The sequence below is a fragment of the Salvelinus fontinalis genome, chromosome 21 (genome assembly GCF_029448725.1).
Source record: "Salvelinus fontinalis isolate EN_2023a chromosome 21, ASM2944872v1, whole genome shotgun sequence".
NCBI classification, from domain to species: domain Eukaryota; kingdom Metazoa; phylum Chordata; class Actinopteri; order Salmoniformes; family Salmonidae; genus Salvelinus; species Salvelinus fontinalis.
In genome coordinates, this window is record NC_074685.1 from 45453190 (window position 1) to 45467931 (window position 14742).

A 14742-nucleotide genomic window follows, 5' to 3' on the forward strand; every position below is an offset into this window, starting at 1 on the left:
TTCTAGGAGCATCCTTGTTATGTTAAACCCCTTGGTTAGTTGAATCTACCTTCAAAATAATGTTACAATGACTACAGTGTTGAAAACTGAACTAGCAACACAGTTACTGTAAATAATGTAGCTACTAGGCTTCCCGTAAAAATGTTTAATTTCACAAAATTTACAAAAATAATGAGCAAGTTGCTATGATTTAGTGAAGAGTGCAAACTAGGCGTTGATTATGAATTACAGCAACAACATCTAGCCTCTTCAATGGATAAACATGTAAAGTGCTGGCTAACTAGCTAACAGTTAGACTATAACATTAGATCATGGTGAATTGAAGGGGCTGGCTGACAACAAAGAGCTTCCACTTGATACTTTTGCAGCACCACAGCAAGGCACAATTTCAAAATGTCTTGGCTATCGTTACATACTCTTACTGGTATAACGTTAGTGGCAAACATAAGACGTTTGGCAAAATTGTATTTTTTTATATTTGTCACTATGCTTGCTATGGTGTGATATGACAGTTAGATAGATAGCATCATGCTATCAACTGCCAGGGACAACAGCTAACAGTAGCAATCACAGCTGACAATGTGCTAGCCAACAAGCCAAATTACCGTTATATTCTGAGCTGGCTAGCTAACTAGCTAAAATAAAAAATATGTAATTTATATTAGCCAGTTTACCGTTACTGTTACAAGCACCTTACCCCATCATCACTCTCGTCCATATCCCGAATGTTTTGTGATCACTCTTCGCGAAGGAGCTGGCAAGCTGCTCTGACAGTTGTTCACTTCAGATCCTTTGAATGACTGAAATCACCCCCACCCACCACCATTTCTCAGTATGTAAAACTAGCCAATATTGACTTATGCTACAAACGCATCAAACAGTTCTCTCCTCCGAAGAAAGCTGACCCATTTTCCTAACATGCAGGACATGGCTTGCACTACTCGTAAAGTCTACTTTCAGCCCTCAATCCAAGGAGCAGAATCCGTCTGGCTGGGAATGGATGACTGGAGGCGTGACAGAATTCGATGGAACTCGAAACCTCACGAACTACTGTACTGTAGCTAGCTAGCCAGCGAGCTAACCACGAATTCGACTTCAGCCAGCTCCAGCATCCTTCTGAATCCAATAACCAGCCATTGTTGACTCGAAAAGTTTGTTCTTGAGGTAGTTAACAATGCATTTACTTACCAACGATTGATTTATTCCGTCTGTGTGCAAAGCATTTTCTTGATCCGACGTCCTACTCCCGCTTCCTACCTGCTACACTTTGCCCTCGGTGTTTATCTATTGACTTTTGTTACGCTTTCCAGCCTTCCCCTCAAACATCGTGACACTTGGTACGTTCCCATCTAAACGCGCTTCCTAGTTCATACTATTCCTGATCAAACGAGGGTAGATTATCCTGTGGCAGATACAGGACATCGAGAAAGATAAATAATGAAGCTCTTATCCAAAGATTCCACTGATTGGCAGCATGAAAACCTGTTTATGAACTATCTATCCATAATAAATTTGCAATATTTTTAGATTACAAAATTTCAGTCATGCATGCTGAATTTATGTAGGCTACCTTGTGCTTATGAAAGTTGTATCGGTTTTCCCGTGATGGTAGGCTATCATGACTATGGCTAAACTATTATCTTGAACCCATTCTGCTAATTCAGAAATTCTGAGACGACAATTTCCCCTCATTCATGAGAAACGACTTAAATTTGGTTTAGGCAGTGTTGCCAATCGCCAGGCGTGTTTGTACAGCATGACTATAAATTGTGCCTTCCGGTATATTATATTCTACTGAGACATTTACTTCATGTTCGTATTCTAATATTTTATTCTTTCTTATTGTTGTTGCATTGTCTAAAAGGAACCTCCAAGTAAGCATTTCATTGGACAGTACCATGTGTATCCTGTACATCCACTAATACAATTTGAAACTAATCCATATTACACACGTTTTACAAAAACCTGAAAATCTCAACCCCAAAATAACCTGATTGTACAGATTTTAAAAACACATCCAATCAAGACATGCGGTTGAAATGCAGTGTGTGCAAAATGGAAAGAGAACAACACAGCCCATGATACCTCTCAGATGATGATTGGCAAGAAATGTATGGTACAAAATGAATAGAGTTAGTGCAATGCTCCATGTGGCAGTCGGCCTATACATGCAGGTTTTATGTTCTGTGGCAGGTACATTTATTTGATAGAGTACTTTTTCACCACTCCCTTCTATTACTGGTCTCTAGGGGCACAGGCAGACTAAACACCATTATTATGTATATCTTTCAAAAATGTCTGTATTTTTACATCACCACATGTAATCCTTAAATAGACATTTACTGCAAAGTGTTAGATTTCCCAAACATTAGGACAGAAAACCAGCTACGGGATGGGTGGCACAGATGTGCACAAGCCTACAGAAATGGGGATTATGATTTTTTTTTCTGTTTTAAGCAAGAACATAAGTGGAAAGAACCAGTTTTTCCTGTCTGGTTCTTAAAGGAAACAAATACTCTGTAGCATATTTTCCTGGATGGTCAGGGCTGGGTTCAGGCTTAAACTTGTGCTTAGGGCCCCCGGCCGGTAAGGGCCCCCCAACCCAAATTGTTATTTAGTAGAACACACTAGATGCAATTTCAAAATTTGGTTGTGCATCAGCAGTTTTTTTCATGTTATATCAGTCACTGACAGTTACTCCATTAGCCATGTCGGCTAACATTTTTTTGATTGGTAATTAGTCTAGCCAGCTATAAACTTGTAGTAATCATTGCCGAATACCGACCGGGCCCGCAGGCCACATACTCAGGGGCCCTGATCTCCAAGGGCCCCCCATTGATTTTGTTAGTCATTCTCACTCAGATATCAAATTAACAAGTCATTACAAAATGTGTAGAATTGCAGGAAATTAGCTTTAAAACTGCAAACATCTCTCCACCCCATGGCAAAATGGCTAGAATTGCAGAAAATTTTGCTGTTAAAGACTGCCGTTGGCTCTTTCCAATGTGGCAGATTTGAATGATATTATTGTTGATGTCTGTATGCAGGAATCAACCCCGCTGTATACTGCATTGTCCCCCCGGAACGCTGCTGCTACTCTCTGTTATCATCTATGCACTTTAATAACTCTACCTACGTGTACATATTACCTCAATTACCTCGACACCGGTGCCCCCGCATATTGACTCTGTACCGCTACTCCCTGTATATAGCCCCACTATTGTTATTTACTGCTGCTCTTTAATCATTTGTTATTCTTATCTCCTACTTTTTTTGTTGTATTTTCTTAAAACTACATTGTTGGTTAAGGGCTTGTAAGTAAGCATTTCACTGTAAGGTCTACACTTGTTGTATTCAGCGCATGTGACAAATAAAAAATGTATTTGATTTGATATCGAGATGTCATATTGATGAGTCTACCTTTAATAAGATACTGTAGGTAAATAAAGCAATACATTTAGCAAGAGACTGCTAGACTTTAGAAAATTCAAATTCACCTGCATAAATATAGATTTTTATAGGCATTTATGTAAGTATAGACGTGTTCCTCATTGCAAATGCATGGATATTTAGATCACAGACTGCCATATCTGATCAGAGTGTTAAGAGTTGAAAGGACATTGTTAATCATATATTTGACAGCGCAGGATTAATTTGCACAATTCGTGGAATAATATTGTTTAATCCTTTCTGCAAATATTTCATAAAGCATGGCAAATAAAGCATTATTCCTATTTTCCAGTACAATATTTGAAAATCCAACACTAGGGGGTGATCCAATTCCAGCTTGAGCCATTCACCCACACCCCCCTCACCTCAATCTTATTTTGAAGGTTTTCCCATAATAATACTATGGCATCCCAATGGTGTCAAAGACGAACATGGCCTGTATTCACAAAGCAACACATAATTGGTTTTACCTTTCAAATCATAACAAATAAGAGGGCAGACCTGATCCTAGATCAGCACTCCTACTCTGAGACACTTTGTGAATACAGACCGCGATATTCAGTTTACCACAGTAGCACGGAGAGGCCTACAAGAATAAGTGGAGTTGGATTTATTTACAGAGGGTTAAGGTTAGACAGAGGATACTGGTGGGCTTAACCCACCTAAATACTAATAATCTCATTACTTCATTAGTGTGGACACAGACAACCAGGAGATGTGTGTGAAATCTGTCTCTTCAGTAATTACACTGTAATGACACTGCGGAACTGTTTGTTACAAATACCAATTTCAAGAGGCTAAAATACAGGACTGCTCCATGGGCTGTTTGTGATTATTGTCCAGAGGACTTCAGAGACCGGTGGGTTATCTCTTGAAAAGATGATATGTCTTTCTAGGCCATTTAGTGTGAGGAATGACAGACAAGCCCCGGATACCTACTAGCTATCATTCCATCTGGGTGGGGAGCTATAGAGAGTATAATTCGTCTTACGTTGTCGTGACTCATGTCTCATGGAAGTTGATTGGCTGGTTTTATGTCTACACTACCAAGAGCACTTTAACATCTCAAATCGACTTTATATTTGTCCCTGGCTGGTTAGTTTAATCTACTGTACATTAGGGCCCTGGCTGGTTAGTTTAATCTACTGTACATTAGGGCCCTGGCTAGTTAGTTTAATCTACTGTACATTAGGGCCCTGGCTGGTTAGTTTAATCTACTGTACATTAGGACCCTGGCTGGTTAGTTTTGGTATAATCCCAGTGCTCAAAATCACAAATGCTCTTCTTGGGAATTATCAATGTAATGTTGATCGCAAACATCACATAATTATGTAGTAGCCTAAGGACACAAATGCAAACAGTATACTGTACTGTAATTACAGAACAATCAAGGATGTGAAACCACAACATCTCATCAAGTCATCAACTGTACATACAACTGGACCATCCATCAGATACACTTTCAGTAGCAGCACATCTCTGCACACACAGAACCAACACAGCAACTCACCTTCTGAGCTGGAACAGGCTTTATCGTGGAGGGACGAGCAGCACTGATCACAGAGGATGGAGCAGCAACTGTTGAGACTGTGGGTTTTGACATAGCTGAGCTCACCACAGAAGGCTCCGAAGAAGAAGCCAGTGAGGTCACAACAGTGGGTTGAGTGACAGCTGTAGACGTGGAGAAACTCCTTGTCACTGCGTTCCTGTACGTATCTCCAGGTATCTTTGAGGACCTCTCCTTGACTGCATACAGAAAGGTCTTGCGCTCTTCTGGACTTCTAACGAACACTTGTGAACCACTCTGTGGACCTCTTGGCTTCTCACCAGCCTCCTTCTGCTTTGAACTGCTAACCCAACTGTTCGTGCTGCTGGGGCGATGGGGGCTGGGAGGCACGTTGGGTTGGGTATGTGCTGGGGCTGGGGCCGGGGCCTGGTGGAAAGGCTTCTGGCTTGGCTTGTCCCTCTCCATCTCAGGGGCCTTGGGCCCGTGGGTGTTGGGCACAGATCCTTCTGCTGGGTGCAGGAAGCTGACCCGTGGTGCTGCAGAATAAGCTTGAGAGGGGGGTGCTGGGTTGGTGGCGGTGGTTGGTGTCCCCGCTAGTGGCTGTTGATTGTCCTTGTTCATCATTGTCCGAGGACTGTCCTCCCGCAGGACCCAAACTGGGAAATCCGACTCCGAGGTACTGAGACTATGGTCCTGTAATCCAGTCACTGATTCCAGATCAGCTTTCAACAATAAGTTCTGGTAGTTCTGAGTCTGAGGGTCTCCTGAGACAATCGAAGCCACATCTCCAGCATGAGCTGAATAATCGGATGTTTCCCCTCTCTCTCTGGCTTTTTTGTCTTCTTCTTGATTTGAGTTGACGTCTACTCTCAAGGCCGTGACACTGCAGTCCTCTATGTGATCAGGTGGGATGGGTGCTGCGGCTACAGCTGTGGATGTCACTATAGCTCCAGCCGAGTTGTTGGTCGACCCTCCTTCCTCTGTGGCGATGGAGCTGGCAGTGTCAGCAGGATACGGCAGGCCATGGGCCTTAGAGGGCGACTGCAGTCGGATAAAGAGGAAGGAAGTCTTGACCTGATGATGATGATCGGCCATTTCCTCTAAGGGAGGGGGATCTGTTGGTGCGCTGCAGGAGGGGGGTGAGAGGGGCCAACACGGCCCTGCAGAGGGCTCAGTGGAAGAGGAGATGGGTTCCCAAGGCCAGTCCTACGTATGTCACTGCAGAGCTGGGAGAGAGAGAGAGAGAGAGCGCGAGAGAGAGGGAGAGAGAGAGAGAGAGAAAGAGGGAGGGAGGGAGGGAGGTCCATTAATGGATGGCCCTAAAGAAGGTATATTTGAGAGTTACCCTCCTCTCTGCTTTTACACACTTTAGAAAACACCAGTTCCACTCAAATCTGACCGAAGTCTCAGCAACCTTGCATAAGACCCAACTCCTATGAAATCACTATGATACATCTGGTCAGACCATTCTACAATCCCCCCCCCCCCCCCTGCCACACACACACACACGTGCACGTGCATGCACACGCACATACACACACACATGCACATACACGCACATACACACACACACAAAAGCACACACACACACACACATACACTGTTCTGCCTGCGGCTATGGAACCCCTGACCTGTTCACCGGACGTGCTACCTGTCCCAGACCTGCTGTTTTCAACTCTCTAGAGACCGCAGGAGCGGTAGAGATACTCTTAATGATCGGCTATGAAAAGCCAACTGACATTTACTCCTGAGGTGCTGACTTGCTGAACCCTCGACAACTACTGTGATTATTATTATTTGACCATGCTGGTCATTTATGAACATTTGAACATCTTGGCCCATGTTCTGTTATAATCTCCACCCGGCACAGCCAGAAGAGGACTGGCCACCACTCATAGCCTGGTTCCTCTCTAGGTTTCTTCCTAGGTTTTGGCTTTTCTAGGGAGTTTTTCCTAGCCACCGTGCTTCTACACCTGCATTGCTTGCTGTTTGGGGTTTTAGGCTGGGTTTCTGTACAGCACTTTGAGATATCAGCTGATGTACGAAGGGCTATATAAATAAATTGTATTTTATTTTATTTGATACACACACACACACACACACACACACACACACACACACACACACACACACACACACACACACACACATCAAGCCCATCCCCCATCCCAAGCTAACATATCAGAGCTGACACTGTGACCTAAACATAAGCCTCTAATTCCCAGGGTTCACTTACGGACATCATCACATCAACATGGACTCTCGTGCCCTTTGCCACAGTGAAAAGGCTAGGAGTAACTGGGGTCATCTAACCAACAGCAGTGAAATGCCCACCCTCCCATACAATACATCTGCTATTTCCCTGGTCACACACACTGTTTCTCACAGTACCAATAAGATAAATGAAACCACTGGGTAAATGTAGTGTGTGTATTCACAGAATATACTGTTAATGCTTAAACTGGCAAATGGATTAAATGCATTGGGGGTTTTTACTGGGAAATACATTGTATCATTGAATAGGGCTGCACTTCTACAGCTCATAAGATATCTGTAAGATATCTCTTAGGCATGCAGTGAAATACATGTGATACAGGCCAACTCTCATAAATGTCAGTAGACCAAAAAATTGGCAAATTGAAAGTGAAACTTTACAAGCAAGCATTGTCAGGAGCTGTTTGGTAGTACAGAAGAATATCCACTTGAGGTTTTGTCAGCAAATATGCAATATGGCAGCACAGTAGATCCCCTCGGGCATTTCTGAGGAGGAAACCGTTTAATCATGTGACTTCATCTACAGTCACTCAGACTGATGCAATTCTGGTAAAGATTAAATAAAACACCGCCCAAGACTTATATGCATATAAAAGTATTGTAATATTGACGATGTGGGTTATAAATACTTACCCTAATTAAATATGCTCATTAAATCAATTCAACAATCAATAGGCTGTATGAATAAAGAACGTGATAGACTATGACTATTTAGTCAGACCAGGTCTTCAATCAGACCAAACACCTCGCCCCCCTCCACACCTGTCCTCTACTCTTTCATCTTTACTCTGGCAGTATCCTAAATTGCACCCCTTTCCTTTTACACTGCACTACTTTTGACCAGAGCATCATGGCTTGGGTCAAAAAATAGGATGCCATTTGTGATGCAGACCGTTGTGCTGAGCAGACCAGACCGATGCTGAAATGTGTGGCAGAATGCCCATTTCATCTCCAGTACGGTTATTACTGTGGAGCCGAGGTTTAGGGGACGTGCTTAATGCCAGTCTGAAGTGGGATCCATCTAATTCAGTAGTCAAGCAGTGTGACCCACATACAGAAACGCAAAGAGACGTTTCTTACAGGAAAAATATTATCTCCAACCAGGGTCACGATGTGCCACAGACTGTACAGCCAATGTGGTCTAACCATTGTCTTTGTGCTTTTTTTTGTTGGCCAGTGGCAAATTTAAGAATAGGAGGATAGAGTTGATGGTAGCTATGATAGCCTACACTGCTTTCAACATTTTTGAATGGCCAATTGTGTATTGTAAGTATGCAGACAGATTTCCACTTTCCTAGTGCTGTGGTGGTGGAGGTTAGATGGACCGACCGCCAAAAAGCAATTTTCCACTGTTATCGTAGTACTGTGTAGTACTGCCCAATTATAGTATATCCTCTGTTTACAGAATGGTTGGCCATTAACTTACTGTAGCATACAAAATGCTGGAAGTCCAGCTGAACTGATTCCAAAGCTGACCACATTGTAAGTACCCCAAGTCCTGTTTTTTCAAAGCTGAACTTACTCTACATTGCAAATGTAATGACATTTTTAACTGGAGAATTTGTCTTGTTTGTGTTCTTTCTTTTACTGGTGGAAACAAAGTAGTGAACCCACCCCCATCCCTTCCCAGTGTCCCCCACAACCTGACCACAGCCTCAAACACCCACCCTCCATCCCTTCCCAGTGTCCCCCACAACCTGACCACAGCCTCAAACACCCACCCTCCATCCCTTCCCAGTGTCCCCCACAACCTGACCACAGCCTCAATATCACAGGCTGCAAAATTTCAAGTTAAATGTGCTTGTTAGCATTCTGATTTTTTAGATGTTCACCAAAGCTTTGGATGATATCAATAGCAACAGGGGCTTATGTTATTGAAACTAAACACGCAGGAAATTATGTCATCAGAGGACTCCTGGGGTAGGGAGTCGTGGTTTTAGGGGGGAGCACTGTTTTTTGGCCAGTTTCACTGCCTGACCTCGCCCTCGTTCATCACTAGAGCCGTGCTGATGGTTTCCCTTCACACTGAAAGAATTGTCTTGGCAGCCTTAATGATGTGGGCTGGACAAGCGTGAGCCAGCAAGGGAACACAGCTGGGCTAGCAATGACAACAGCTGGGCTAGCTGGCCTAGCAATGAAAACAGCTGAGCTAGCAATGAAAACAGACCACCCCTCTATTTGATAAAATAACTTCCTTTTTTTCAGGCCCAGAGGAAGTCAAGAGCTTTTCTTAGAAAACAAGTGTTTATTCATAATTTCAAGTACCACAAAAAGTAGCCGTAAAATGTGATACAATCATGGGGACTAGCTTCCAAAGGGTCAGACTCGAAGCTAAACTACTCCTTCCACGTCAGAACCATCAAATGAAATGGTATTTATTACCCATCTATATTTTTGATAGTCCCCACAATGTTACAAGCCCAATGTCTGCCTTTCAATGGGCTAGTTTCAGAAAGGCTCCAAAGGCAATGTAGTCTAATATAAGCACCACTTGGGAGTGTGGACAGAGTTAAACTAAAGTCCTTCTGAACTCTTGGTCTCTCGCCCACATGCCTTGGATGCTGGTGGCGGTGTAGTGATAAGGCAGAAGACATGGTGGGGCCTTGCATGGGCGGCCAACCAAACATTCACAGCCGTGATAAAAGGAAAGAGTGGGGGGCGTTGTCATAATCCCGGCCTACAGCTTGTGACCTAGTCCTAACAGAGAGGAATCTGTCTGGGAAACAAACCTCTCTTTATAGGAAGTCTTTCTGAAGGGAGTCAGACCGTTAGAGCATTTTACTGCTGATGGACACTATTTGCTGCCATTGCTATGGGTTTCTGTATGCGAACATCGATTCATCCTTAATGATGTTTTCTTGCGATTTTGAAGATAACATTAAAGACAAACCAATGTAATTGAAATGACTGCATATGCTACTCTTGAATGCACAAGATGTAAGTGTAACGGATGTGAAATGGCTAGCTAGTTAGCGGTGGTGCGCGCTAATAGCGTTTCAATCGGTTACGTCACTCGCTTTGAGACCTTGAAGGAGTGGTTCCCCTTGCTCGGCCTTTGTGGAGCGATGGGTAACGACGCTTTGTGGGTGACTGTTGTTGATGTGTGCAGAGTGTCCCTGGTTCGCGCCCGGGTCGGGGCGAGGGGATGCCATAAAGTTAAACTGTTACATAAGGTTAAGTTACTTATAGTAACAGGCTATTTAGATTCATTCTAGGCATTGCATAATTTATTCAGAAAACAGAAAGGAGCGTATTTTATGAAAGCAAGGTGAGTAAGTGTATTAAAGCAAGGTGAGTCAGTGTATTAAAGCAAGGTGAGTCAGTGTATTAAAGTAAGGTGAGTCAGTGTATTAAAGCAAGGTGTGTCAGTGTATTAAAGCAAGGTGAGTCAGTGTATTAAAGCGAAGTGAGTCAGTGTATTAAAGCAAGGTGAGTCAGTGTATTAAAGCAAGGTGAGTCAGTGTATTAAAGCAAGGTGAGTCAGTGTATTAAAGCAAGGTGAGTCAGTGTATTAAAGCAAGGTGAGTCAGTGTATTAAAGCAAGGTGAGTCAGTGTATTAAAGCAAGGTGAGTCAGTGTATTAAAGCAAGGTGAGTCAGTGTATTAAAGCAAGGTGAGTCAGTGTATTAAAGCAAGGTGAGTCAGTGTATTAAAGCAAGGTGAGTCAGTGTATTAAAGCAAGACGAGTCAGTGTATTAAAGCAAGGTGAGTCAGTGTATTAAAGCAAGGTGAGTCAGTGTATTAAAGCAAGACGAGTCAGTGTATTAAAGCAAGGTGAGTCAGTGTATTAAAGCAAGGTGAGTCAGTGTATTAAAGCAAGGTGAGTCAGTGTATTAAAGCAAGGTGAGTCAGTGTATTAAAGCAAGGTGAGTCAGTGTATTGAAGCAAGGCGAGTCAGTGTATTAAAGCAAGGCGAGTCAGTGTATTAAAGCAAGGTGAGTCAGTGTATTAAAGCAAGGCGAGTCATTGTATTAAAGCAAGGTGAGTCCGTGTATTAAAGCAAGGTGAGTCAGTGTATTAAAGCAAGGTGAGTCCGTGTATTAAAGCAAGGTGAGTCAGTGTATTAAAGCAAGGTGAGTCAGTGTATTAAAGCAAGGTGAGTCAGTGTATTAAAGCAAGGTGAGTCAGTGTATTAAAGCAAGACGAGTCAGTGTATTAAAGCAAGGTGAGTCAGTGTATTAAAGCAAGGTGAGTCAGTGTATTAAAGCAAGGTGAGTCAGTGTATTGGGGGGAAAAAGAACACACCTATAATGTTAATACACCAACAGTCTATTCTACAGGAAGTATTGATACAGCATACCACTGCTGGCTTGCTTCTGAAGCTAAGCAGGGTTGGTCCTGGTCAGTCCCTGGATGGGAGACCAGATGCTGCTGGAAGTGGTGTTGGAGGGCCAGTAGGAGGCACTCTTTCCTCTGGTCTAAAAAAATATCCCAATGCCCCAGGGCAGTGATTGGGGGCATTGCCCTGTGTAGGGTGCCGTCTTTCGGATGGGACGTTAAACGGGTGTCCTGACTCTCTGAGGTCATTAAAGATCCCATGGCACTTATCGTAAGAGTAGGGGTGTTAACCCCGGTGTCCTGGCTAAATTCCCAATCTGACCCTCAAACCATCATGGTCCCCTAATAATCCCCAGTTTACAATTGGCTCATTCATCCCCCTCCTCTCCCCTGTAACTATTCCCCAGGTCGTTGCTGCAAATGAGAACGTGTTCTCAGTCAACTTACCTGGTAAAATAACGGTAAAATAAAAAAAAATAAAAAAATACTGTTCTGATGGAACGTTTCTATTCAAGTTTAAGCAAGATAATGTAATAAGACACAAGTGGACCTGGTATGAAAAGGATCAAATAATATGTAATTTTCTTCTCCTCCCAAGTCATCCAGGCTGTATCACAACCGGCCGTGATTGGGAGTCCCATGGGGCGGCGCACAATTGGCCGAGCGTCGTCCGGGTTTGGCCGGTGTAGGCCGTCATTGTTAATAAGAATTTGTTCTTAACTGACTTGCCTAGTTAAATAAAGGTTAAAAAAAATAAAAAGTAACCATCACTCTTTTGGAGGGCTGATAACTCTCTGTTGTGTCTATAATAATAATAATATTTTTTTACAATGCTGTAATAATGTAATGATCATTTTTGTTCAGTAGTTTAACATTTTCATTCCCAGTACACATACCTCAGCCACTTATACAGTATCAAAATGTGTACATGACAGTTCATCCTCCCTCAGGTCATAAAAATAATGGCACCCACTATCATCTACATCTCAAGGTGACTAAAGTTTATTCCAGGTCACTCAAATACCTCAAATCAATTACTGAAACTTCCAATTTGCACAACTTGACATAAGCCACAGAGTCAGATGCTAAGTTCCCCCTTATAATAATTGAAATGTACCATTTTAGTCAATTCTCCAAACCAACTCTGTTTTTTGATTGAAGCTTACAGTCGTTTACAAGAGGCAGTTTCTGGAATCAATCATTGACTTACTTTCATGAAAGTATACCTTCACTCTTGAATCATTGTGTCCAAAATCTCTTGCAAAGGTAATAGCGGTCGGATCCAGCGGCGCTTCAAATTTACGTGTATGAGAGAGATAATTAAATACCGTGTAACGTTGCTGAACTTCTTGCTACATGCGCGCAAAGGTGTGCTTCCCGTGGTCTCTCTGTTCTTTTTCTGCTACCTCGTTCTCTCGCTCCATGTACCCCAAACGGTGATTTTTTTCGGCGACCTTATTTAGCATCGCAGGTTCTCAAAAGCATACTTTGTCAAGTGGGGGAAAAACACTGTTAAACCCTCTTATGTGCCATCGGCACCCTCAGACCGTAGCGCAGGAGAGGTTAAGATATTCAGACATTCTATAGAATTGACAATATGTTTATAATCAGTTCCGCAACAGACAAAATAACATATTCAGTGATTGACTTTCATTGTGCTTCATACTTTTTAAAAATGTTGTGTTGCTTCTTACTATTTTTACAGGTAGACCTAATTATGTTGAAATAATGTATTTGTTTCTGTAGGAATCATTTTACATTTTTGCATAGTAGTCACAACCTGTCCGATATTTCTCCTTCCTCTCTGTTCATTGTCAAATGGCAGTGTGTTTACTTAACATTGATGGCACCAGTGAACCAGCTGATTGTGATGATAGGGATAGGAGGTGTTTCCAGCTGATTGCTCAGGGAAATACAGCGTTGTATTACACCCCGAACTCAGTGGAACAGCACAATGACTGACCTGTCCATCCAGACATGACAAAAGCACACACAGACAGACAAACAGACAGACAGACAGACAGACAGACAGACAGACAGACAGACAGACAGACAAACAGACATAAACACACACACACACACACACAGACGTGTTAGGTACAATAAATGTAAATGTTTTATGTCATTTTTTATAACATTTTTAATGTTGATGTGACATTAAAGGCAGTATGCATAGCATATTGGGAACCCTTTATACAAATGCTACAAAAAAACAGTAGAATAGCATAGTCACACAGCAAATTCAATAGAAAAGTTGGGGACCATTTCGTCTATAAAGCATGTGTAGGCCCACACATCCCTGGTTTTCCTATAGAAGGCCGTTGTGTATGACGGAAGTAGAGCTGTTTCCAATCTGCTCTTGTTCTGCCTCTAATCCAAAGAGTATGCGTGTGTCAGTTAAGCACAATGCATTGATTGTGCTCAGAGGAAATGATCTTATGCTCGCCTTTTTCATTAGCACCAGAACAGCACACTTGCAATAGCGCTACACTGTACAATGGTCCCACACTGTGCATACAAAAAGCCTACATACTCTTAGAATAAAAGGTGCTATCTAGAACCTTAAAGGGTTATTCCGCTGTCCCCATAAGATAACCACTTTGTAGAATAATTGCTGGTACTAGGTAGAACCATTTTGGTTCCAGGTAGAACCCTTTCCACAGAGAGTTCTACCTGATACCCAAAAGGGTTCTAACTTGATATCCAAAAGGGTTCTCCTATGGGGACAGCCCGAAGAAATCTTCTGAAACCTTTTTTCTAAGAGTGTACTTGAAGTGCATCTAAATAATTTCAGCCAGCAGGTCATGAAGATGCATTACTGTGTGTATGTGATGACAGGTTCTGGAAGGGAATAAAAGTGTTTGTGTGTGTGTGCATGCGTGAGTGTGTGTGTTTCCACTTGTGTGTGTGTGTGTGTGTGTGCACTCATGTGCATGTGCAAAGTCTGTGTGGCCAAGGAAGCCTTTGTAAGTACTAACCCTTTGGACAGCACTTGTTGACAAAAGTTCAACATCTTGGTTCATTTAGATGCCTTCTCTTCCGCAGTAAGTTAGTTTCCCAAGTAACGATTCATTCATCCCTGCAGTTCAGTTGGTAACCACTGCCTCTCCTTGTGTGACACAGCTTCCTGCTATTCAAGGATGTTGTCACTCACTGGGTACCTTTTATCTTCATCCATTTGGACATTACTGTATATTTAACCTGATAGATTACCGTTGGAGGAGTGAGACACA

At 42.6% G+C, this 14742-nt stretch overlaps 2 protein-coding genes across 4 annotated transcripts in view; one reads left to right on the forward strand and one right to left on the reverse strand.

Annotated features, from left to right (window-relative positions):
- psd3l (pleckstrin and Sec7 domain containing 3, like) overlaps positions 1–12954 on the reverse strand; it is a 165499-nt gene extending 152545 nt beyond the window's left edge. The window contains exons 1-2 of one of the 3 annotated variants that reach the window (XM_055875451.1): positions 12720–12954; positions 4961–6183 (exon numbers count right to left, since the gene is read on the reverse strand). In XM_055875451.1, the coding sequence (XP_055731426.1) occupies positions 4961–6052 (1092 nt within the window). In that variant the 5' untranslated portion in view covers positions 6053–6183; positions 12720–12954. Of the gene's footprint in view, positions 1–697; positions 999–4960; positions 6184–12719 lie in introns of those variants that run through there. The other 2 variants (XM_055875450.1, XM_055875452.1) reach the window with 2 other exon arrangements.
- Positions 1–14742, forward strand: part of sh2d4a (SH2 domain containing 4A) — a 102499-nt gene that overhangs the window by 22044 nt on the left and 65713 nt on the right. The gene's annotated exons all lie outside the window — the stretch shown is intronic.